Source organism: Suricata suricatta, chromosome 10 (genome assembly GCF_006229205.1).
Source record: "Suricata suricatta isolate VVHF042 chromosome 10, meerkat_22Aug2017_6uvM2_HiC, whole genome shotgun sequence".
In the NCBI taxonomy this organism is placed as follows: Eukaryota; Metazoa; Chordata; class Mammalia; order Carnivora; family Herpestidae; genus Suricata; species Suricata suricatta.
This window is the reverse complement of record NC_043709.1, coordinates 62,881,578-62,906,443: the sequence shown is the minus strand read 5'-3', so window position 1 is coordinate 62,906,443 and position 24,866 is coordinate 62,881,578. Positions and strand designations below refer to the sequence as shown.

At 40.0% G+C, this 24,866-nt stretch overlaps 1 protein-coding gene across 5 annotated transcripts in view; it reads left to right on the top strand.

Annotated features, from left to right (window-relative positions):
- Window positions 1-24,866, top strand: part of DIP2B (disco interacting protein 2 homolog B) — a 224,119-nt gene that overhangs the window by 161,836 nt on the left and 37,417 nt on the right. For 4 of the 5 annotated variants that reach the window (XM_029954849.1, XM_029954847.1, XM_029954846.1 and 1 more), the window contains 14 exons: window positions 504-701; window positions 3,016-3,107; window positions 4,795-4,905; window positions 6,419-6,542; window positions 7,144-7,253; window positions 10,587-10,689; window positions 11,881-11,945; window positions 13,965-14,058; window positions 14,525-14,644; window positions 16,563-16,677; window positions 17,470-17,609; window positions 18,266-18,402; window positions 21,206-21,286; window positions 23,682-23,809. In XM_029954849.1, the coding sequence (XP_029810709.1) occupies window positions 504-701; window positions 3,016-3,107; window positions 4,795-4,905; window positions 6,419-6,542; window positions 7,144-7,253; window positions 10,587-10,689; window positions 11,881-11,945; window positions 13,965-14,058; window positions 14,525-14,644; window positions 16,563-16,677; window positions 17,470-17,609; window positions 18,266-18,402; window positions 21,206-21,286; window positions 23,682-23,809 (1,618 nt within the window). The remainder of the gene's footprint in view (window positions 1-503; window positions 702-3,015; window positions 3,108-4,794; window positions 4,906-6,418; window positions 6,543-7,143; window positions 7,254-10,586; window positions 10,690-11,880; window positions 11,946-13,964; window positions 14,059-14,524; window positions 14,645-16,562; window positions 16,678-17,469; window positions 17,610-18,265; window positions 18,403-21,205; window positions 21,287-23,681; window positions 23,810-24,866) is intronic. The other variant, XM_029954848.1, reaches the window with a different exon arrangement.

The window sequence follows — 24,866 nt, the reverse complement described above, 5'->3', positions numbered from 1 at the left end:
GAAGAAAAATGAGGCTCAAGGAGCTCAAGTTGCCTAAGGTCACTCAAGGAAAACATAAATGTAAATTTGGGTTTCTGACTCACAGATTAATGCTTTTTCATTAAATGTAACCCAGTGAAGTGGAACCTGGTTCTCTGAGTTGAGACACAAACTGTAAGGATTTTAAAACAAACTGAGTGAAAATTACAAAATTACAAAAAAGAAATGTATGCTTTGTGCTTTTCTGTAGGTTCTGTGATTTGCCTTCTTAGGGTCAGGATTTGTTTGTTACATAAACTATATTAAATATTGATTTCACAATTATGTGGGAAGATGAATTAAGACCCAGTTTGTGGATTACCATTTCTAACAATATCATTTTCATTTCTCAGTGAGTTTACAGCAAATAAAGATGAAGAGAAAAGGGAAATATATTTGAGATTAGATACCTAAGTTGTGTTAGTTGGTATTTGTTTGTTATTTCAGATAATATTTTTATAACCCATTGGGGTTTTTTGGTACAGTACCTCAGCCAGACCCCAACCAGCCCAAGCCCGAGGGACGGCAGATGACCCCTGTGAAGGGAGAGCCACTGGGAGTCATCTGTAACTGGCCCCCTGCTCTCGAGGCGGCCCTGCAGCGCTGGGGCACCACTCAAGCGAAATGCCCCTGTCTGACCGCACTGGACGTGACGGGGAAACCGGTTTACACCCTTACGTATGGTGAGTCTGCAAGATTCCAGCTCCTTCCTTTTCTCCTGACGGTTCGTCAGAGTAGCACAGGTAGTGCTTTGATCTGGATATTTAGCAGTTGCTGGTCATTGTGTTTCAACAGAACTTTTAAGTTATTTTAATAGGATCCTAAGTTCTAAGTAGAGCTGTGTCAAATACTGTCATTTGCCAAATGATACTTGCAAAGCAGCTAGTAGTTAAAAGAGCAAAAAGAAGAAAGAGGCTTTGTGTATCTGCTGATGACTTAATATTAGAAGACGATTTGGAAAAGACATCTGAGCAGGATATATGTTAAAATTATGACAGTTTTATCTAAAAATTAAAAACCAGATCTTTATTTTGAGAGAGGAAGAGAGCACGTGCAAGCACAAGTGGGGAAGGGACAGAGAGAGAGAGAGAGAGAGAGAGAGAGAGAGAATCCCAAGCAGGCTTGACCCACAAAGCACGAGATCGTGACATGAGCCCAAATCAAGAGTGGGTTGCTTAACTGACTGAGCCACCCAGGTGTCCCTTATTTACTTATTTGTTTGTTTGTTTGTTTTTGAGAGAGAGAGTAAGTTAGGGAAAAAGGCAGAGAGGGAAAGAGAGAGAGAGAGAGAGAGAGAATGAGAATCCTAAGCAGGCTCCACAATCAGCACAGAGCCCGACTTGGGCTTGATCCCATGAACCTGGGACCATGACCTGAGCCAAAATCAAGAGTCAGACTCTCAGCTGACTAAGCCACCCCGGGAGCCCTTTACTTTTCTTTTAAAAATTTTTAAAAGTAACTTATTTTTCTTTTAAAAATTTAATTAAAATAACTTTATTTTTCCATTTTTAACTAACAGAAGAATGGAGTGCCTTATGCTAAGCAAAATAAGTCAGTCAGAAAAAGACAAATACCATGTGATTTCACTCATGTGGAATTTAAGAAACAAAACAGATGAACATAGAGGAAGGGAAGCAAAAATAAGATAAAAACAGAGAGGGAGACAAACCATAAGAGACTCTTAAATACAAACTGAGGGTTGCTGGCTGGGTGTTGGGTGGGGGTGGGCTGAATGGGAGATGAAGGCACTTATTGGGATGAGCACTGGGTATGTTATGTGTAAGTGATGAATCATTAAATTCTATTCTTGGGCGGAGGGGAAGAGGAAGGAAGAATGAATTCAACCTGGGCAGTGAGATTTTACACTAGTTTATTCACACACACTCCTTTTTTCTTCAGAAGTGAAGCACATTTTCCATAGACCTAGATACAGAATAATTTTAGGAAAAAACAGTTTTTATTTAAAGAATTGGACAGGCTGACATGAGTTTAAACTGGCTGCTCCTCTGAATGAGTTAAATGCAAAACTAACCTATCTATTCAAAATGGCATGATTTGTCCTTCGCTTTCTACATAATCTGAGAATTTCTAAGGGTGTTTGGAAAGAGGGCACAGGAAGAGGGTAAGAATAGGTTTCCCCCCTCCCCAAAATTGTTTTTAGCATTCATTTCAGAGGCTGTATATTAATTTTATCCCTATAACCCTTAAAACAGATAACTGGCCAAATCTTTACATGTTTATTTAATATCTGTGAATATATCTAGACGTTTCACCTAGTTAATTTCCATTTTGTCTGTTTTTACTGAAATTCATTGGTATGGAATGCTTAATCATTTGAGTCATACTTTTGCTTTGTGGTTAACCTCAAGTATCTAATACCATATATGTAAGCAATTCTTCAGAAGAAGCTCAGAACAGAAGTAATCTTCTGGTTTTCAGCCCTGTGATAAAAATTGTTGCCCAGGGACGTCTGGGTAGCTCAGTTGGTTAAGTGTCCAACCTCAGGTCAGGTCATGATCTTGTGGCCTTGTTAGTTCAAGCCCCATGTTGGGCTCTGTGCTGATAGCTTGGAGCCTGGAGCCTGCTTCAGATTCTGTGTCTTCCTCTCTCTCTGCCCCTCCCCTGCTCATTCTCTGTCTCCATCTCTCTCAAAAATAAGTAAACATTAAGCAAAATTTTTAATTAAATAAATATGATCAGCCCACATCACATTATTTCTAAAGATATTCGGATTACTTCACAAGAGAATTTGAAATATTATCTAAACCAGAATGAGCATCTGGTGATGTTTTCTTTTATTTAGAAAGGGGACTGGCTTTTGTATACTCAAGTGAATATAAAGCATTTTTTTGTGGGGGAGGGGACTTTGTCTTGGGGGTGATGCTTGTCTAATGAGTCATTTGGAAGTGGCCATTGTCTTATTAAAAGTGCTGATAAACTGAATGCGCCCTTGCTGAGGTAGACCTGTGTTTTTCTATGATTCTTTTCTCTTTCCAGGAAAGTTGTGGAGCAGAAGTTTGAAGTTGGCCTACACACTGCTTAATAAACTGGGGACCAAAAATGAACCTGTATTAAAACCTGGAGACAGGGTAATTGGTTTTTTGGTTTTAAGAAGGTGATGTTTTATTGTTTTCTGTATGCAGATTCTGGATTTCTAATGTACAACAGCACAGTTCATATAACTCTTACTCTTAGAAAATGAAAATGGTTTGGTTCCAACCAAAGTTAGCTGAATACCAGGTGATAATTCTTTTATTTGTAGATAGAAGGAAATTCACATGTGTTCTCTGCCTCATACCAGTGTACTGCTAAATTAGTAAACTCTGGTGCTAATGCAAAGAAAGAGGAGCCTAACTCATTCTAGAAATAAAGAGTTCAATAATCAGACAAGAAAAATAGTAATAAAGTTTAGTCTGACAGTTTTATTAAAATTTGTCCCATAAAATTTTTCAAAAATTTTTCTGTGGTTTTATGTAGAAAGGGAGGGAGACCCATGTTCTAAGAAGAAACAAAATGACATCATTTAATTTCTTCTTAATTGGAGGTGACATTAAAAAAATTTTTTTTAACTTTTTGAAGATTTTTTTCATCAGTGACTTTCTAAGTATTACTTCTTACCATCAAACATGACTTTTTATTTGGTGTTTGTAGTATAAAGCACCAACTCACAATAGGTTGTTTTGGGTAGATGCGTGGTGCAGAACCTCCTGAACTAGCCTTTTGAAAATACCTTTGCGGTGTGGCAGAGAACACCTAAGGGGTGACTGTACTTACAACTGTGATACACGGGGGTTTCCTGGGCCTCACTGAACCCTAGGGAGGTAATTTTGGATCCTCTAGTACCACCGACACTTGTGTGCAGGAAAGAAATGGGTTGTCTTAAATGTTTTCTGCAATTCATATTCAGAACTCTAGGAAGGATTAACAGCTTCAGAATTGAAATTAACTTGGGAGTAAGTTAAGAGAATTTGAAAGTATAAGAAGGGGAAGCAGCAGTCTAGTGACACAGTTAAGTTTCCCATGTTAATCTAGGAATATCTAAGCCAAGTAACAAGCCCCACAATGCTCATGACTTCCGGGGTTTTGCATTCTTTGAGTAAATTGAGAAGGGTCCGTTATCCCTGTCAGCTGTTACAGGCGAGGTCACAGTTTTGAGCATTTTACACAAGTTTCAGTGTTTAACTTTTGTAGCAGAATTAACTTTTTCTCCATAATGGTTTGTGCCAGTGTCACTTATGCCTTCATGCCGGAGTACTTGCGTTGTTAGTATACTGAGTAGGAATTTATGCAGTGAACTCATTAAAGAATAAGGAACCTTGAGTTGGCCCAACAGTGGTAATCGAGTCAATCAACACTTGTGAGTTCTCTGAGAGTTGTAAGACTTATTCTCTAATACACTGGCCTATCTAGAGAGAGCCATTACATTTATGTTATTGTTTTAGTCCTGCACTAAAGCAAATTGCCATAGGTTTCACAGGTAATTAACTGACTACCTAAATGAGTTGTTAGTTGCTCAGTCACCAGTAGAATTTAGTGAAAATTTTTTCTTATGATGATGATGAATTGCATTACAGTTTCCAAAATGTGTCTAGTGTAATTCTGGGCATGATAGAGATCTTTTTAGATTTGTGCATCTTTGTCAATAACTTAATTTCCTTTAGGCTGTTAAATAGTTTGTGTTCATGATACGTGCAATGTATATACAAGTTGATCTTAGAGAATGATATTGAAAGTATTTGTTTTTATTCTGTTATTGAATGTCATTATGCATTTTAGGTAGCCCTGGTTTACCCCAACAATGATCCAGTCATGTTTATGGTGGCTTTTTATGGATGTCTCCTGGCAGAAGTGATTCCAGTGCCTATAGAGGTACCTCTTACCAGAAAGGTAACACTGCTGAATTTCAGAGGAATGTAGCCCAATGTGACATGGTGGGCATCGGGTTCTTGGATCGGTTGACTCCACCATGACATTAGAAACAGCCTAACCATTTTCTTACGTACTCAGCTTCACTTTCTAAAAACATGAGAGTTATAGAAAAATAATGTTTATTATTATTTATAAGTTTCATGAATATGTCTTCAACTAAGATAGACTTTTTATAGTATATTACTGGAGAATCATGGGGGTAAACCTGACTTTTCAACAGTTACTATTCATAAAGGAGACCCCTGTTGCTTCAGAGACTATAGATAATCCACATTTACAAGGTGGGACTTTTGTGTAAAGGGCTTTCCTTTAACCGTTATCATACGACCTAAGGTTTCCCTTACGTTGAAGGATGATGCATCATGACGGCATGTTACTGTTCTGGGGGCTGAGATTTTACTTTAGACACATCAGCCCATGCAGCATATGTAACAAGATTTCTCCGTGAGCTGTTTGACCCTAATTTTCTCATTCAGTTTATTATTGAGAGATCATGATAAAGACGAATATGGTAGAGTGACTGTGGATTTACATGAAAAAAATTATTTTCTGAAAGGAATAAAAAACAAATTGATAACATTCCTGAAATTTTGGTTGATGGGATATTTAGTATCTTTAGTCAGGAAATCATAGGGTTGTTCTTAAATTATTGAGTTGGCTGTGTTTGTGTGGTTTCCTAATGATAATTTTAAGGTGATATTTTAATGGAAATCCTTTTATATCTTTTATTGTTTTCTCTGCTGTCGCCATAAGCCTTAAATCTTTTTTTTTTTAATGTTTAGTTTTTGAGAGAGAGATAGAGATGAGTAGGGGAGGGGCAAAGAGGGAGACACAGAATCCGAAGCAGGCTCCAGGCTCTGAGCTGCAGCACAGAGCCTGATGCTGGGCTCGAACTCACAAACCATGAGATCATGACCTGAGCTGAAATTGGACACTTAACTGACTGAACCATCCAGGCACCCCAGCCATAAGGCTTCAATCTTACCTCCTTTAAAATATAATAATAAGGAGTATATGGATTTGGGCATAACATCCATTCATTTTCATTGTAAATTTGGACATTTGGTGGTCATTTACAGCATTTTATTCTGACCTGGGTTGCTTTGCTTTTGAATTTGGGGACATCGCTAGGTTAGCACAACTTAACCATGTTCACATCTATTTCATTGGCCTAAAATTAATTTAAAAGAGAAGCACTGCTTACTTTTGAATAAAATGGTCACATTGGCTGGTAGAATTCATCCTTAGCAACGTCAGATGAATAAAATATTTGATTTATACTCAGGAAGTCATTGTACTGTAGAAATCCTTTGGAAGAACAGATTGTCATTGGATGTTGACAACTGCCAGCTATCGGTGGGGCTCCATGAATGTTATCATGCAAGTGCCAGAGCACTGCTCAGTGCTAGGCTTGGGGCATGGGTGTGCTCACACTCACTCCCCTGTCGTGCTCATTACCTTCTCTCCACAGGATGCCGGAGGGCAGCAGATTGGCTTCTTACTAGGAAGCTGTGGTATCGCCTTAGCTCTGACCAGTGAAGTTTGTCTAAAGGGGCTGCCAAAAACTCAGAATGGAGAAATTGTACAGTTTAAAGGTTAGTAATATTTATACTTTGAATTGTCAATTTAACAGTTAAAGTTTAGTGGTTTGATCAGTGTCTTAATTTAATAACAGCTAACTACTTAACATATATATTTTCTTATGAAGTAGGTTCCATTATTATCCCCATTTTACAGGTGAGGAAACTGAGACACAGAGAGGTTAAGTAACTTGCCCAAAGTCACAGCTAATAAATGGCAGAGCAGCGATTTGAACCCAAATCGGTCTGATTCCACAGCCCACACCCTTAACCTTTATGCTGATGGTTGGAAAAAGTTACCACTCTGTTCACTAAAGCTAATTGCTACATGTAGAGACAGAGGATAGACCACTAACCCCAGTGGACTCCCACTGCCAAAGGGACCTCCCGGTTGTTGAGGTGATGTCAAGGCTGGATATTAGCATGTGGAACGATTGTACTTTTGAAAGAAGATGTAACTGTCTGGTGATTTATCACTAAAAACCAATAAGTATAGAATTTTACCGATTATAAAATGACCTTGATTTGGTCTCTTGATATTTAAAACGACCAGTTCAATGTGAACTCCTTCCCTTATGGCTTAGGCAATTCAATTTTCATTTTGGGTTTGATTTAGGTTGGCCCCGGCTCAAATGGGTTGTAACAGATTCCAAGTACCTTTCAAAGCCACCTAAAGACTGGCAGCCCCACATCGCACCTGCCGGCACGGAGCCAGCGTACATTGAGGTAAGTCCTGAGATGCCGCAGGCAGCTGGCTTCCGGTGGCTTCAGTTGCTCTTATAAAAGTTAGTACTAACCTTTTGCAGCTTTAGTGTTAGAAAAGCCTCCTGGTTTGTTAGTTCCATCTTTCAGCTTGTAAAACGCTTGTGGTGGGCCTTCTGTTCTAATTAGTTTTAACATAAATACACATTCAAAAAACATTCAGAAAGACAGCAAAAAAACAAACACAAAAACAAAAAGCCGTGATCCTTCTCATATAAGAAAGTTACACAAGACCTAGAGATGTACAAAGGTTTAAGAAATGATAGGGGGCGCCTGGGTGGCTCAGTCGTTAAGTGGCCAACTTCGGCTCAGGTCATGATCTCACAGTTCTTGGGTTCGAGCCCTGCGTCAGGCTCTGTGCTGACAGCTCAGAGCCTGGAGCCTATTTCAGATTCCGTCTCTCCCTCTCTCTCTGCCCCTTCCCCACTCACACTCGGACTCTCTCTCTCTCTCAAAAATGAATAAACATTAAAAAAAATTTTTTTAAAGAAATGACAGACTGACATATTTCTTTGCTGCTTTGGGGGAGGTGGAGGAGTGGGAAGGAAAAGAATGGAGAAATGAGGAAGGAAAATACATGTACTTAAAAAGAACAGATTCAACAGATAAAAGATAAAGAGCAAGAAGAAACAAATGGCTAGAGGGCTTGGTATCGAAGGTCATTGTAGCAACGGAATGGTTGCTAACATCAGTTTGAGGGATTAAGTCCTTCTGCCTACCAGACGCCAGGCTCAGAGCCGCTTCCAGTGCATTATCTCAGTCAATCCTCACACGAACCCTGTGAGGTCAGGGCTGTCCTTAAACCTGCTTTATGGCTGAGTAATATTCCATTTTGTGTGTATGTATACACACACACACACACACACTCACTCTCTCTCTCTCTACATCTTCTTTATCCATGTGTCAGTTGATGGACATTTGGGCTCTCTCCATAGTTTGGTTCTTGTTGATGATAGTGCTATAAACCTTACTCAGCCATGAGAAAGAGTGAAATCTTGCTATTTACAATGACATGGATGCAGCTAGAATGTATTATGCTAAGCAAAATAAGCCAGTCAGAGACAAATACCATATGATTTCACTCATTGTGTGGAATTTAAGAAACAAAACAGATGAACATATGGAAAGGAGGGGATGAGAAGAGAGGGAAGCAAACGACAAGACGTTCTTAAAGACAGAAAACAAACTGAGTGTTGACAGAGGGAGGTGGGTAGTGGACGGGCTAGATGGGTGATGGGTATTGAAAAGAGCACTTGTAATATGACCACTGAGTGTTGTATGCACGTGATGAAACGCTGAAACCTATCTACTCCTGAAACCAATATTGCACTGTATGTTAACTAACTAAAAAAGAAAACCTGCTTTAGAGATAAGGAGACTAAGACTTGAATGAACTGAGTAACCAACCAAAGGCCACATGACTTGAAAATGACAGAGCTAGGACTTACGCTCACATTCGTTTCCCTCTAAAAGCTATGCCCTTGATGACTCTGCATCCTGCTTGAGACATATTAGTAAGTGCTTCCAACTGTTTGCTAAGTTAATGATAAACCAATCAATAAATTTAAAAAGTTTGAGGGGAAAAAATCCACCCAGCCTTGAGCCCCGTGGTGCTAACTGGCTCTAAAAGGGAAGAGAGTGGGCAGTAGCTTTGAGAGGTGATGTGTCAATGTTGAAGGTGAGGAGGACGGCTTTGAAAGATGGAAGAGATTGGAATATGTTGAGATGATAGACAAACAGGTGGTTAGACTACCAAATGTAGCAATCATCTCTTGGGCCATATCATCTCTCAGAGAGAACATGCTTCGTCACTGTGTCCTCCTTAACACCTGCTCACGGGCTTCCCTGACTGTCCCTCAGCTCTCCTGCCTCACTGACCACTCCTTTTTGGATTTCTTTGTCGATTCTTCCTAAAAAATGAAGGGTGATTCATTGTGTGGCCCTAACTTGACTCTCTGGCTTCACACAGAACTACTACCCTCCACATTTCTAGACTTTGGCTATGCTGAATTAACTTGCAGTTTTCACTTAGGACCCTCTTATTACCCACAGGACATTGCTAGTAAGTTTAAAGTCTTCTGGGAGTCATAGGGAGCTAGTAAAGGGTTGTCAGAAGAGTTTGATAAAGATAAATATGTTATTCAAAGATGTACCTGGTTTGATAAGGTGAAGAAGGTAAACAGAGTCCAGGTTTTACAGTTATCCGGGTAAGCCCAAGCTCATGGTTGTAGGGATAGAGAAAAGTGAGTGGAATTGAGAGACAGGAAGTAAAAGAGACAGGATTCAGGGACTGACTCTGCAGAGGGAGGAGGCAAGAAAGACTTTCAGGTTTCTGACTTAAGCAACACGGTAGATGATGGCATCCTTTACCAAGATAGAACATATAGCAAGAAGAGTTTACGGGCATGGGGTGAGGATAAGGAATACAGTGGTGGATACATAGGGTTTTATAGCAGTGTGGGTCATTCAGGGGTACGATTGGATTCTACAAGCCTAAATGTCTGGAAGGAGGGCTGGGTTAGAAGTTGAGGACCAGGAGCCATCAGGCCCGTGTGGTATCCCGCTGGAAGCAAATGAAAAGAGAAAGAAGAATTGAACTTTCAGGAAATGCCAACATTTAAGGGATGGGCAGAGGAAATGGAAGGGAGGAGAGAGGGGGAAGAGATCATGAACAGGAGAGAAGAATATCACAAAATCTAAAGAAGAAGACCGTGTCAAGGAAGGAGGTGTTAAATGTTACAGAAATGTAGGATAAAATAAAGTATGCCTTATGTCCTTTTAACAATCAGAAGTTGCTGTACTTGGTAAAAAACAACTTGGATGGAGCATTGAGGAAAAAGCAAAATGAGAGCTGATTGATTTATAGGAGTGAATAGGCCATTTCTAGGTGTTCCCCTCCCCACTTGGAAGCTTCTGACAGGCAGGAACCACGTCTTACTCACCTGTAACTCTGCAGTGCCCTGCTTGCTGTCTTTGATATGGTGCTTCCATTACTGCAGCTCAAGTCATTTGTTTGTTTAGCTTCTTTAACAGCCACTTGACTCTGATGACTAATTAAACTTGTAAGAATTTTTCACACATCCTTTGCTGAGCTTTGTCATTCGTCGGTGCTGTCTTTGTGTGATTAGAGTTCGGGACCCCAGTGTATAGTCTCAAATATTCATATGAAACATATTAAATGTAGCCCATTACCATGGCTTATCTGGGTTTCATTTTTGAATTCTAGTATGTCATTTGAAGTAACCCTTTTTATTGTGTTTCTTATGCTTTTGTTTTTTGTGATTTTTTTTTTCCTAGTATAAAACAAGCAAAGAAGGGAGTGTGATGGGGGTTACAGTGTCCCGCCTTGCCATGTTGTCTCACTGCCAAGCTCTGTCCCAGGCCTGCAATTATTCTGAAGGTCAGACTTCATCCCGTGACTGCCCTCATTGTGCGCTTCGGATATATGTGACTGTGAGCAGAGTGCTCAACGATCAGATTCCAGTTAATGGCCAAATTCAGAGTGAAATGCTCTAAGACACATTCTTGGCTTGCTTTTGCTTTTCTTTTTCACAAATATGCTATAATTTAAAGGAACTAAAATACTGGGCAAACCCAACTATGTAAAGCATGATTTCTAGAGTGCAGAAATAGGAAACAAATTAAAACCATGTGTTTATTAGCTGCAGAATGTGACATCTCTCCACCTCCCTGTGTATGTAGAGCCGACACCAGTTGTACATTTAAAGAAATCCAGTTACCAGAAAGCACAGAGTAAAACACAAAAATGTATTCTGTATTGTGGAACTTCAGATGTATTCATATAGTGTAGTAACTATTTACCTTAGAATATTCTTTACAATATTACATTTTTTAATATTTTATTTTCCTTTCATAAAATGAAACAAGTTATACATGTCCATTATAGAACAGCATTCTTGTCTGGTAAAATGTATATATATAATGGAAACAATCAAAAGCCCTCCCACCCCCCCCCCAAAAATGAGAATTGATTAAATTATAATATGTTCAAGTAGTGGGTTATGCCTCCCCTAAGATTGAAAAAATAGGGGAAAAAGGCATTAAGAGTCCTATTCTTTAATATTAAAGATAATAAGGAAATTATTTTACTATATCATTAAGTGGGAACAAATTAGATACAGTGCCTTGTGCCAATTTTGTTATGGTAAATATCTGTCTAGATATAAGGATACTTAGAAGTTTCTATGTGTATGTGTAGATATATATAGATACATATATACCAATGTTTTTTTTCTTTTACTTTCTCTAGAAAGTATAATTTTTTACATGTGTTTCTGAAACTTGTAAAGTTTCTAAAATAAGCATGTGCTCCTTATATAGCTAGGAAAAAAATATTACCTATTGGAAGATAGTACCTACATCATAGTGAGTTTTAGACTCTGACCTTGTTCCCCTATGATCAGCCTCCTCTAGCCAGTTTGAGGGCACCCTCAAGTAATCAAAAGCTTTTAGTGATCTCTTCAGAAGTATAAAATCAGTTGTTTAACAGAGACAAATGAAACACTTCTGCTGCTTAACACTAAAGATGGTTTCCTTTTGTTTTTTTTTCCCCTATGTTTTTCAATCTTAGGGGAGACTGTGGTAAATGTTTTAGACTTTAAGAAAGATGCTGGGCTGTGGCATGGCATGTTTGCGGTAAGTTCCTCAGAAGTACAGCCCTTAGTGTGAATTGTGCTTGTGATTCAGGTCAGTATGCAAGCTGTGGAACCAGAGCCTCTCCCAGTGGTTATTTGAAATATAAGCCCCCCAAAATCAGTAGTATTTTCCAGAAGAATTTTGTAATACGATGGTAATTTTTTTAAAAGGAGACTCTAATTCTGTTTTTTCTTCAATGTGTGGTTGGACATAGTCTTCACATAACTGTGTGGGAGAACTTAGGATCAAATATTTTTTAAACATGCACTGTGATGGCTCAGACCCATTATTGTACCACTTTTCTACAAATGACTATGTATTTATGATTAAGGTACGTTTCAGATTTACTTCTTCTCTTTTCTGAAGACAGGATTTACATAAATGTATTTAAATCCTGGTAACTGTGCTTACTGACATCTTACTTTTCCATTGGGGAAAATATATTGAATGACTCCACACAACAATTAAAAATAGAGTAACAGGGTCGATCAGGCTCCTTTCCATAATAGAGGAACAGGTAACATGCTCTGGGAGTTAGAGCAGGGCGAGTTCCTGCCACCTCCAGCATCAGGCCATTATTATAGAAGAGCGACAATTGAGTTGGACTTTGAAAAATGGGCAAGATTTAGCCATATGGAGATATTTTTGGGGTGGAGGTAAAGAGAGGGGACATTTAAATGGGCAAAACTACCATATATAGTATGCAGATTTGGAAGGAAGAGAGACAAAGGGTCCAGGAGTTGAAAAGCACCTTCAACATATTGTCTCTTCCGACTTCCTTTCATATTGCAAGAATCCAAGAAAGAGTAGCAAATGAAGCCTAGGGGAGAAGGAGGAGCATCCCTTCTTACCCAGGATACCTCATAGTAGTAAGAGCCTGTTCCTGGAGTGTACATACTTCCAAGCTCATTTCTGAAACCCTTCCCATTGGTTAAAACACCCTTTTGAGGGGTTAGAGGGAATTTTCTACCTGTGATACAAAGAGCACAAGATTGGGAATTGTAGAAAGAACTAGTATTAACACCATTTTGTCCTTGAAATGCAAAAATTTGCCACCATAGCTAGAAACTTGGGGGAGGGAGGTAAAAGAGGTTTATGGTGGTATCTTGTATTTTGGGGGGCCACTTAGGTGATGATCACAATAGCCAATCTAAATACCAAGACTGGATCTCTTTGGGGACAGGGGGTCCTGCATATGTTTGGTTTGGGCAGGGGGCAGGAGAAACACCAAATTCCATGACTTCTTCAGCTCACTCAGCTTTATCTATCCAAACACTTAGTAAGTCTGAGCAAGACCTCTGGTAAAAATCAGGGAACCTCTGAATTCTTGCTTTGTAACACCCAGCTCTTTGTGGTATGTCGTGGGCATGTACATGATGAAAGTGCCTAGCGAGTTGGAGGGCCGTTTGGCCATATCTGGTGAATTTCAAAAGCATGTATCCTATAACCCGGCAGTACTACTTTTCTGTATCTACTGTAGACAGACACTTGCAGCTGTGTACAGGGAAGTGAGTATAAATATGTTCCTTGAGAAACATTGTAATAAAAAGTTAATGATAGAGAAATGCTTAAATAAATTGTGCTGTAGTCATACTGTGGAATAGCATGCAGCAGTTCAAGAAGTATTATGTAGATCTCTTCTCATGTGCATAGATTTAGCTCTAAAATAATTTAAGTGAAAAAAGGTAAGCTGCCGATCTGTGTATGATATGATACCTTTTAATGTTAAAAATACTTTTATCTTTCTATGGGGACAAATATATATATAATTATACAATAAAAGGGCCAGATGGATACATGCCAGATTCATAACCAATAATCTCTGAGGAGGAGAGGAGGGAACCAGGTTTGAGGGTAGGTAGCAAACAGCACTTCAGCCTTAGAGTTAATATTTCAGATTTTTTTCAAAGAGCATGTATTACTTCTATGCCTAAAGTCATTAATGAACTATCAGTTCAGTTTTAAAATGCTAAGTATGTCTTGGATACTTACTACTTTTTGTCTTTCTTTGCTTTCCAGAATGTAATGAACAAGATGCATACAATTAGCGTGCCCTACTCTGTTATGAAGACTTGCCCTCTCTCCTGGGTCCAGAGAGTACATGCCCACAAAGGTAGTCACACACAACATCTGAGCTTTAATTAGGTGACTGTTTGAACTAAGATTTCAGGGATTTTCAAATTGCTCTTCTGGAAACAGAATTCTGTGCCTCAGTGGCTTGGCAGGTTTTAGAGTTCAATCACTATCAAATTAGGTATGTTGTCTGTTTCATCCCACTTGATGTCCTTTCTCATGAATCTGAGCCCTGAATTGGATTTACTGGGAGCTGCGGTGTTGAAGGCTTCCTTGGCTGAGATTTGGGGCCTGCCTGCAGGTCACAGTAAGCAACACAAGTGTGCGTCCATGTCGGTTGTTACTGCTTCAGAGCACCTGGCACAATTTCTTTGCAGCCTTTTTTATTTTCTCTAAGTGAGAATCATGATCCCTGAAATAAGTAAACATGTTTTTGTTATAGTATGTTGAATACATACCAATCCTAGCATGTATGTGTGTTAACTTTATCTGTTTTGAATTTATAGCCAAAGTAGCTTTAGTAAAATGCCGAGACTTGCATTGGGCTATGATGGCACATCGGGACCAAAGAGATGTGAGCTTGAGTTCCCTCCGGATGTTAATTGTAACTGATGGAGCTAATCCCTGTGAGTACTTCTAGAGTGCGGGTGTGGGAATAGCCTTTCCTTTGGTAGATTGAGGGTTTTTTCCTCTTTCTATAAGCATTTTTTTAACATTTGTATTGAAATGTAATTCACACACCATAAAACTCATCCATTTAAATAAAGTATGTGGTTCAGAGGCTCCTGGGTGCCTCGGTCGTTTTAAGCATTCAACTTCAGGTCAGGTCATGATCTCACAGTTTGTGAGTTTGAGCCCTATATCAGGCTCAGTGCTGTAAGCATGGAGCCTGCTTGGGATCCCCTGTCTCCCTCTCTGCCCCTCCCCCACTTGTGCTTTTGCTCACTCTCTGTCAAAAAAAAAAATGTAGTAAGTAAATCTATAAATAAGTGTGCAATTCATGTAGTAAGTAAATCTATAAATAAGTAAGTGTGCAATTCAGTGGTTTCAGGATATGCACAGTTATGCAACTGCCACCATGACCTAAGTTTAGAAGATCATCACCTCCCCCATTAAAAAAAAAACCATTGGTAGTTACTCCTCATTTTTCTCTCTCTGTTCCCTAGCCTTAGGCAACTGCTCATCTACTTTCTGTCTCTACAAACTTACCTACTTTGGACATTTCCTATAAATGCAATATTGTATGTGGCCTTTTGTGATTGGCTTCTTTCACTTAGCATGTTTTCAGGATTCATCTATATAACATGGGTTCATGCTTCATTCCTTTTCATTGCCATATAATATTCCATTGAATAGATACACCTCATTTTCTTTTTTTTTAATGTTTTTTATTTATTTTTGATACAGAGAGAGACAGAGCATGAGAGGGGGAGGGTCAGAGAGAGAGGGAGACAGAGAATCAGAAGCAGGCTCCAGGCTCTGAGCTAGCTGTCTGCACAGAGCCTGACACGGGGCTTGAACCCACAAACGTGAGATGTGACCTGAGCCAAAGCCGGCCGCTCAACCGACTGAGCCACCCAGGCACCCCATATACACCTCATTTTCTATAAGCTTTCAAGAATACCCCTTGCTTACTCATTTATATCCTTTTTCTGTCATGTGACTACAAGGAGTGATAAGGTGACTTGATGTAATACAAGTGTCTGGACTTTATGTAAATTCCCCCTATGGACAAATCAAAGGACTTTTGGAAAGCTTTTGGAGATCTTATCTTGTCACCTGCTTTTCCCTCCAAGCACAAACACCTGAACCCTCCACACAGTAGAGTCAGGTAAAGTGTTAGAGACTGTGCTCTCGGGGCGCCTGATGACTCAGTCAGTTGAACATCTGCCTCATGATTTCAGCCCAGGGCATGATCCCAGGGTCATGGGATTGAGTCCTGTGTCAGCCTCTGTACTGAGCGTGGAGCCTGCTTAAGATTCTCTTTCTCTCCCCCACCCCCCACCCCTCTCCCCAGCTCATTCTCTCTTTCTCACTCTCTCCTCTCTCTCTCTCTCAAACAAACAAAAAGAAAAAGAAACTGTGCTCTTTGCCGAAAGTGGATTCCTGGCAGTAGTCACAATGGTATAAACACCGATGTGGGGTTGACCTTAAGACACCAATTGGAGAATACCACACAGAAGAGAATATTAGCACTAGACTGCCTAAACTAGTTACCTCAGGAAGAGTTGCTCACTTCCAAACTGCTGCCTGTTGGCTTCAGTACATTTCTGCTATTGGTTGGGCAGTTTGGTAGGAGCAGCCCTATTCCAAGTTGTAACTTTAAATAGTGTCAGTGACCTTTTATGGGCTGGCTGAGCATTTAATTTCTCCTTGAAATGTATGCATCATCTCACAGGCACAATAAAATATCTGTATGGAATTAATGAGGTACAAAGAGAGTTCTCATGAGAAGCGAATGTGTTGGCTCTCCATTCTTTACCAATTTTCTGCAGAAATGAAAATCAGTTTCAGCTTTCACATTGATTTGTTCCAACTCCTTAGGGTCTGTGTCATCCTGTGATGCCTTCCTGAGTCTGTTCCAAAGCCATGGACTGAAACCTGAGGCCATCTGTCCATGTGCTACTTCTGCTGAAGCCATGACTGTCGCAATCCGCAGGTATTGTTCAGGATGTCAGTGTTCTTGACGTATGTTCCAACTTTGATCAGATGTGTGGTATTTACTGGGTGCTGACAACGGGTGCTAACTAATTTTCTGCTTCATCAGCCTTAAAGTGAAAATGACTTTGTAAAGCAGTTGGAAGCATCCTATTTATTTTTCCCACTCTTGCCATAAAGGTAACTGGTAAACTGAAAACATACTTTAATTATTCTCCTCGTATTTGAGAATGAGTCCTTTTTCTGTGTTGTTTTGCTCTTCAGACTCCTAGTTAGCATCTTAGGCTAGAAATAGGCTGTCCTTGGGGATCCTTGGGTGATTTAGTCAGTTAAGCATCTGATTCTTGATCTCAGCTCAGATCATGTTCTCACGGTTCATGAGTTTGAGTTGCATGTTGGGCTCTGTACTGACAGCATGGTGTCTCTGCCTCTCTGCTCCTCCCTTCCTCCCTCTCCCTTTCTCTCTCTGTCTCTCTCTCTCTCTCTCTCTCTCAAAATGTAGAAATAAAAACAAAAAACCATGAAATAGGCTGTCACTGGTTACAGCTTAAGTGGGGGAAGTACACCCAAGCCAATATATTCTTAATAGATTAAAATTTACTTTTTTCACCTGAATGAATGTGGACCATGCTTTGTACATGTGAATTTGATTAATTTGATATGTTCTTGGTAGAGAAAAATGAGGATTTTTTGTGTATGTGTCATTGTCAGAGAAAATTTGCTTTTATGTGTACATACTTTTATGTTAATATCATTTAATTTGCCAAATTTGATGAGTTTATTTTGTTTTCAGGCCTGGCGTTCCAGGGGCCCCTTTGCCAGGAAGAGCTATTCTCTCAATGAATGGACTGAGCTATGGAGTAATACGGGTCAATACTGAAGATAAAAATTCAGCACTGACGGTCCAGGATGTGGGCCATGTAATGCCTGGTGGTGAGTTCTTAGGAGTGCGATTTGGTTTTTCAAAAAGATTTGTCATTAGAGATAGTAGAACCTGATAAAAATGAGATCCACAACCAGGAATAAAAAATTTAGTTCTTAGTCTCTTAACTTCTTAGAGCCTCTCTCACAGTTCGCTGACTCTAATTATACTTCCTTTCCAGCAGTATTGTATGATTTCCTTGTGAATGATCCATTACAGTTGTTCATATGGAAAGCTTAAGTACTGAGTTGCACTAAAGTTGTCTGTTTTTCACTTAATTGCCAAGACCTTGGGGCCGGCAGAAAGTTAGAGCACACTGCTCCCATGAGTTTGAGTTTGATTTGCCTGGGGGTAAATTAATTTCACCTGTTTCTTTGGATGTTTTAGTCATTCTTAATATGTTACTGTCTTAGAAAGCTTTGGTCTGCATCTTTCATCGTTTTATTTGCTGAATTTTAAAAATTACATGTTTATCATCAGGACTAAAAGATGGAAATTCAGATTATATCTATATAGTATCAGGTCTGTTTTTGACATTCCTTTTTGGTTTTCTTACTTAATGCCATTCAGCAAATGCAAAACTTTCTTAGGCTCAAAAGGATGAAGCTGTGATTTTACAAAGGTTTTCCGGAATCTCTGTTCCTTAACTGTATTTTCTGCACACTAGGAATGATGTGCATTGTGAGACCTGATGGACCTCCCCAGCTCTGCAAAACAGATGAAATTGGAGAAATCTGTGTCAGCTCTAGAACAGGAGGCATGATGTACTTTGGGCTTGCTGGTGTGACAAAAAATACATTTGAGGTACAAGATATTAAATTTCGGGGGGGAACTTATTTGGTGAGGTCACGGTGTCACTGGGTTGATGAGCTGGCGGATGGGAAACAGTATAAGGTAGCAGCTGTGAATGTACTCTGGCGCCAGGCTGCCTGAGTTCAGATCCCAATGCTGCCACTTACTAGCTGACCTTGGAGGAGCTGCTTAGCCTCTCTGTGCCTTAATTTCCTCATCTTTAAAATGTGAGGAACCATAGTACATACCCCCTAGCATTGTTGTGAGGACTAGATGAGTTAATGTTAATAAAGTGCTTAGGACACCCCTGGCGCACAGGAAGTACCGGTCGTCATTACATAAGTGAAGAGTAAAAGGCCTCACTAAAGTTCACTCTGGTGAATATGCCATCCTTTGAGCTTCATAAGCCCCAAAGTTTAATTTTAAAAGTACGGTGACAACAGATCCAGCTCTCCAGAGGAGACTCAAGTTAGCTGAGCCTGGAATGACTGATGTCAACTGTCCCGTCACAGGGACAGGTTGCTTCCATTATTCACCCTTTCATTCAGCACGTTTATTGAGCACCCTCTGTGTGTCCAGCAGTATTCTAGATGCTTGTGGTTCTGAGTGTAAAGACACCTTGTAATGAAAGTGTGCCTAGTGAGGCTGGAAATCAGAATAGGCATAACAGATTATCTATATTTCCTAATTGGGATTAACCTGCCGCACGGCTGCTTTTAGGGAACAGAAAACTCCATTTTATGGACCATAATATTAGGGTTTATTATATGACCAACTGCCAACTTTCAGTTCTTTGGGCTTCCTTTTTCAGTAATTGACTGTCAGTCTCCGTGTGCCAGGGCACATCTGTCTACTATACCACCATCATTGGTACATACCCTCATATCATCATGTTGTGATAGATGTGACTGACAGGAGTGTTAGCTAGATGAATGGTGTGGTAACTGGAAAAGGTGACGAACTCCTGGGCTGACCATCCTCTGTGTTTACACAGCCTAGAATGGTGCAAATTATCAAATGTCTGTTGTTACCACCATCACACCATCAGTAGTACTACTGCGTTCTTGGCCTGCTTTCAGAAGTTGCGCCACACTCCCCTCGATAGGGGTGGGCGTTGACGAGGCATGCGTTTACCGCCAGGCTCTTGATTTGCTCTCACAGGTGATTGGTTACCTGTGCCGAGTGTCTCTACATTTTCCTAAGTTAAATCTCACCTGCTTCTTTTCTTTTTAAATGCTTGGGCTATATGTGTTTCCAATATCTGAATTTTTCATCATTGCATTTTCCTTACCATAAACAAGATCCTGAAGCCGTGTTTGAAGACACTGATGGCATTTTATTACATTGCCTTTCTGGCAAGAGCAACTGCCTAGCCACAGTTCTCAGATTGTGATATCAAACTGCTAGGTCCATAGTGATGATGGAATTCTGAAATCTGCAGTAGAAATTGAATGATAGGGAAGTAGAATAAAAATCCTAACCAAAAAAGGAGAAAACTATTGCTTCCCTCCCCCCCCCCCAAATTAAAGTCTCTAAATTTTGAGAGGGTTTTCTAGTGTGGTTAACATTTCACCTGGACAGAAGACCTAGTAATGACTAGAAAATGAAGTAAAGTGTATCTTTAAAAATAAGCTGCTGGTGAGAAAAAGCCGTTTGTACAAATACACAGAAATCTATACCTCAGTACTCAGTAAAGCATATTTATAACAGTAAAATTAGATAGCCTTCCTCACATGGCTTACATTCTAAAAGTACTAATTCTTATAGTTTCCTGAGTACAGACTCTGAGCCAACACTGTGCTTATGCCTGCAAATCTGCTTACCTTCCCTTAATCTTTACCCTAAACCTGTGAGAGGCATTGGGAGCTCTGTTTTATGGCCAAAGAAAGTCAGGCTTTGAGAAGTCAAGTCAGTGGCAGAACCAGAAATTGAACTTTCACCTGACTCCAAGGGCTGTGCAGCCCTGGCCCCCATGCGATGGTACGTTGCAGGACTGTTGACCAAAGGGAGCTGGGTCAACGGCTACCAGCTTGTAAAGGATCCAGAATACATGCGCTGTGTGAAAAATCGACAGTATGTGGAAAAGCAGGTCATAAAACAGTATGTATAATAGGATTCCTTTCTTAAAAATATAAATTCTTAATATGTTAATATATGCACCTAAAAAAACTGAGAGATATACAGCAAATTGTAAATGTTTCTTAAAGGAGTGGAATACTGAAGTCACTATATAATTTTAATTTTTCAACAAATGTGTATTACTATTATAAACTTCTTAAGACTTTTAAAAAATCAGATACAGAGTGGCTCAATTGGTTAAGCATCCAACTTTGGCTCAGGTCATGATCTCATGGATCATGGGTTCGAGCCCCACGTTGGCCTCTTTGCTGACAGCTCAGAGTCTGGAGCCTGCTTCGGATTTTCTGTCTCCACACCCCCACCCTTCCCCCACTCACGTTTTCTCTCTCTCTCTCTCTCTCTCTCTCTCTCTCTCTCTCTCTCTCTCTCTCAAAAATAAACATTCAAAAAAAATTTTTTAAGTAGTTTTGGATGTTTATTTATTATTGAGACAGAGAGAAACAGAGCACGAATGGGGGAGGGACAGAGAGAAAGGGAGACACAGAATCCGAAGCTGTCAGGATAGAGCCTTGACGCGGGGCTCAAACCCACAAACTGAGATCATGACCTTAGCCAAAGTCGGACACTTAACGGATTGAGCCACCCAGGTGCCTCTCAAAAAATTTTTTTAATAAAATAAAAATCAAATACGTATTTTAAGAACAAGCTAAGATTTTCACTGCTTTCTGTCTTTTAGGTAATTCCAGTCAATTCTGCAGGCTCTCCTGTTGGAGATGTGCCCTTCATCCGGTCAGGATTGCTGGGGTTTGTAGGGCCGGTAAGCGATACATTCATGTTTGTTTTGGTGTATCTGATCCATATTAGGCCTTACAAAATTTTTGTCACAGAACAGAACAAATTCAGATTAGTTCAAGAGTGTTCCAGGGCCTCTTTTATATTTAGAGTGGTTTCTGTAAGAATGTCATAAACTGAGCTAATGTTTATTGTTTTCATTACCCACATTCACTTGACTCCTTTAAACTAAGACCTTTTTTAAATTTTCAAAAATTCTTTTCACTTTAATCTTGCTACATTTATTTGATTTGATGTGTATGTTTCACTGAGTTAGAGGAGTGCTAAAACAAGTTACCTTCAATAGCAAAGTGAGTGGCACCTGGGTGGCTCAGTTGCTTAAGCATCTGACTTTGGCTCAGGTCATGATCTCATGGTTTATGAATTTGAGTCCCATATTGGGCTCTCTGCTCTCAGCGTAGAGCCTACTTCAAATCCTCTGTCTCCCCTTCTCTCGGATTTTCCCCCTCCATAGTGTGCTCTCGCTCTCTCGCGCTCTCTCTCTCTCTCTCTCTCTCTCAAAAATAGCATTAAAAATTTTTTTAATAGCAGAGGGAAACTGTAATAGCATGCAGAGCATTTTCATACAAATTGTCAGCACTACACCATGTGTAATAATAAATTTTCTAAATGTAAGCAGTTTGTTTTCCAGCAAATGGTATTTACAGGCACTAGGTTCACAGAGACCATTAAGATACAAAATCTGTTCTCAGAGAGTTCACAGTTAGTTTTGTGAGCCAACAAAGAAGGCAGAGAGCCAGATTATGAAGGGTTTTGTGTGACGTCGTGGGAAGTTTGGATTGTAGTTTGTAAGTAACAAGACATTTGTGATCATAGTTAAACCCATATACCTCCATCCAACTCTCTTTTACCTCCTTTCTTCTCTTACTGGCTCAGTTACATAAGAAAAGATCTAATTTTACTTCTTCCCCACCATTTATGGGGGGAGGGGTGTGAGGGCATACCTCGTAGAGGATTGCCAGCCTAGAAAGAGAAGTTTGTACCTACTGTCTTAAGCAATCCTCTCAGCACCAAAAAATTCTCTATAACCTAATTCCTTTTAAAGCTTACCTCTCCACAACTTAAGTCCAAGATGGATCTGCATTCCAGAAAACAGGACAGGGGAAAGAATGTATCCTACCATCTCTTAAGGAAGATTTCTTGAAGCTACTGAGTAACACGTCCCCGTATATCTCATTGGTCTGAACCAGTCCTGTGGCCACACCTGGCTGCAAAGGGGCACTGAAATGCAGGCTTTATTTGGTCAGCCATGAAAGAAATGTCTGTCTCATTCTCTTTACTTACTTCCACCATAACACTTTTCAGACTCTGTTGGAAATGGCTGATTCTTTCCTGCCTTCTCAGATTAGCCAATGGCTTCTTCAGGCCAGCAGCTCTGTCTACCTTACATAACCTGATCAGCGTATGGCACTACATTGTGCTCAATAAATCACTAAGTGACATTCACATGGAGATGACTACTAGATAATTGAATATGTATAAACCATCCAGGAAATTTAGGACTTGAGTAATGAATGGAAAAGTCAATTTATTGCAGATGGGCCTAGGAGAATTATTGAAAAGTATTAGTTGTACAGTGATGTCTTGAGAGCAACATTTCCTGCCACTGTGTCATCTTCTTGGGAAGGAGAGACTCCTAGAGTGTTTCTTAGACCTTTCTTTATTAGCCTATGTCTAATCTTGCCAGATGGAAACAGCATTACCCTTAAGCCTTGAACAGGCGTTCTCACATTCAACTGTTTTCATCTCTTCCTAATTCCAGTATTAAATGAGTTAACAAATTTTTTCTTTGCATCCATCTTGTGAATAGGTACAGATGAATTAATACAACATAATCATGGCTGAGAAAATAAAATATGCTTGTGTGGAATCCTAGTTGCTTTCTTATAAAATCCCTCCTTTTTAAAAAATTTTTAATGTTTTTTATTTAGTTTTGAGAGACAGAGAGAGACAGTGCGAGGAGGGGAGGGTCAGAGAGAGAGGGAGACACAGAATCTGAAGCAGGCCCCAGGCTCCGAGCTGTCAGCACAGAGCCTGATGCGGGACTTGAACCGACGAACCGTGAGATCATGACCTGAGCCGACACCAGATGCTTAACCGACTGAGCCACCCAGGCGCCCCTAAAATTCCTCCTTAAGAATAAATAGAAACAAATCCCTTTCTTATATACTGTAATTCTTGTAAAACACTACTGATTACTCCTCTGACGACCTCTGAGGTATGAAGCACTTTCTTAGAATCCGGAAAACATAGTGTTGTTTTCTTATATTTTTGATGAACTCTATTTCAAAGCAGAAAGTAAAATACCTGTTTTGCTGTTTAAATAATGGAAATCAAGGTAAATTTTTATTGCCTTTCAGGGCAGTTTGGTGTTCGTGGTTGGAAAAATGGATGGGTTACTGATGGTTAGTGGTCGAAGGCATAATGCTGATGACATTGTTGCTACTGGATTGGCTGTGGAATCAATAAAGACTGTTTACAGAGGAAGGTGAGTAGTACAGAACTCCGATGGTAGCACCTGCAGTGAGATCTTAACGTGTTTTTTCAGGGTAGTTTGAGTTGTATTCTGTAGCGTCTCTAAGTGATTGGGCTCTTTTTTGATTAAGCATAGCAGGAATTGGGCTTTAACTATTTATCTCAACATGGCTGGCTGTTTGGCTCAAATTGAGAGGAACAGGATATAACCATATCCTGTACTTCAGTTTTTAATGATTACTCTTTGTTGGATTCTGAGGACTGAGGAGAATTCTCCTGAAACATTGAACTTCCTACATTCCATCGACTAGAAGTAGTGCCATTCAAACTAAGATAGATGCTACCTTGTAGGGATTTTATAGCTGAGCACTGTTTCTCTCAACTCGTCTCTAAATTGTTATAACATTTTAACACAGAGATAGGCATAGTACACAAGTGCTAATTTCAAATTCTGTGGATAAAATCAATTATAAATCCTCTTTTTTTTACTTATTAATATAAGAAAAGATATTTGGTACATATTTGAGTAGTTGATGTCCATCCAGTAGTTTATTTACAATCATGGATATGTATCCTTAAAGCATTCTTGGTGTCCTTTTAGTTTTTTAAGAAGATATAAACTCAGTGGGGTACTAGACCCTCTGTCTTTGGTCACCATTATATCTCCAGCTCTCAGCACAGCGCCTGGCACAGGGTAGATATTCAGTAAATATGTGTGGAAGGAAGGAAGGGCGTGAGGGAGATGGTCCCACGTGCCGGTGCATTCAGCTCTCTGGTGACTTCCATTCTTTTCTGCATGCATTCAACAAATATTTATTGGGTGCCAACCGTGTGCCACTGTGGTACATGCTCAGAGCGTGGCATGTGGCAGTGAACAAAACAGGCCAGGCTTCTGCCCTTATGAACCTCACATTCTCACTGAGGAAACCGAAAGGAACTACAAGACAGGGACAAGAGAACATGCCGGATGGTGCTGAGGGCCAGGCAGAAGGAGCACCGGGGGTGGGGTGTGCCGGCCGGTTTCTGTAGGGCGGTCTGGGAATGCCTCGCTAGGAAGGGGACGTTCGAGC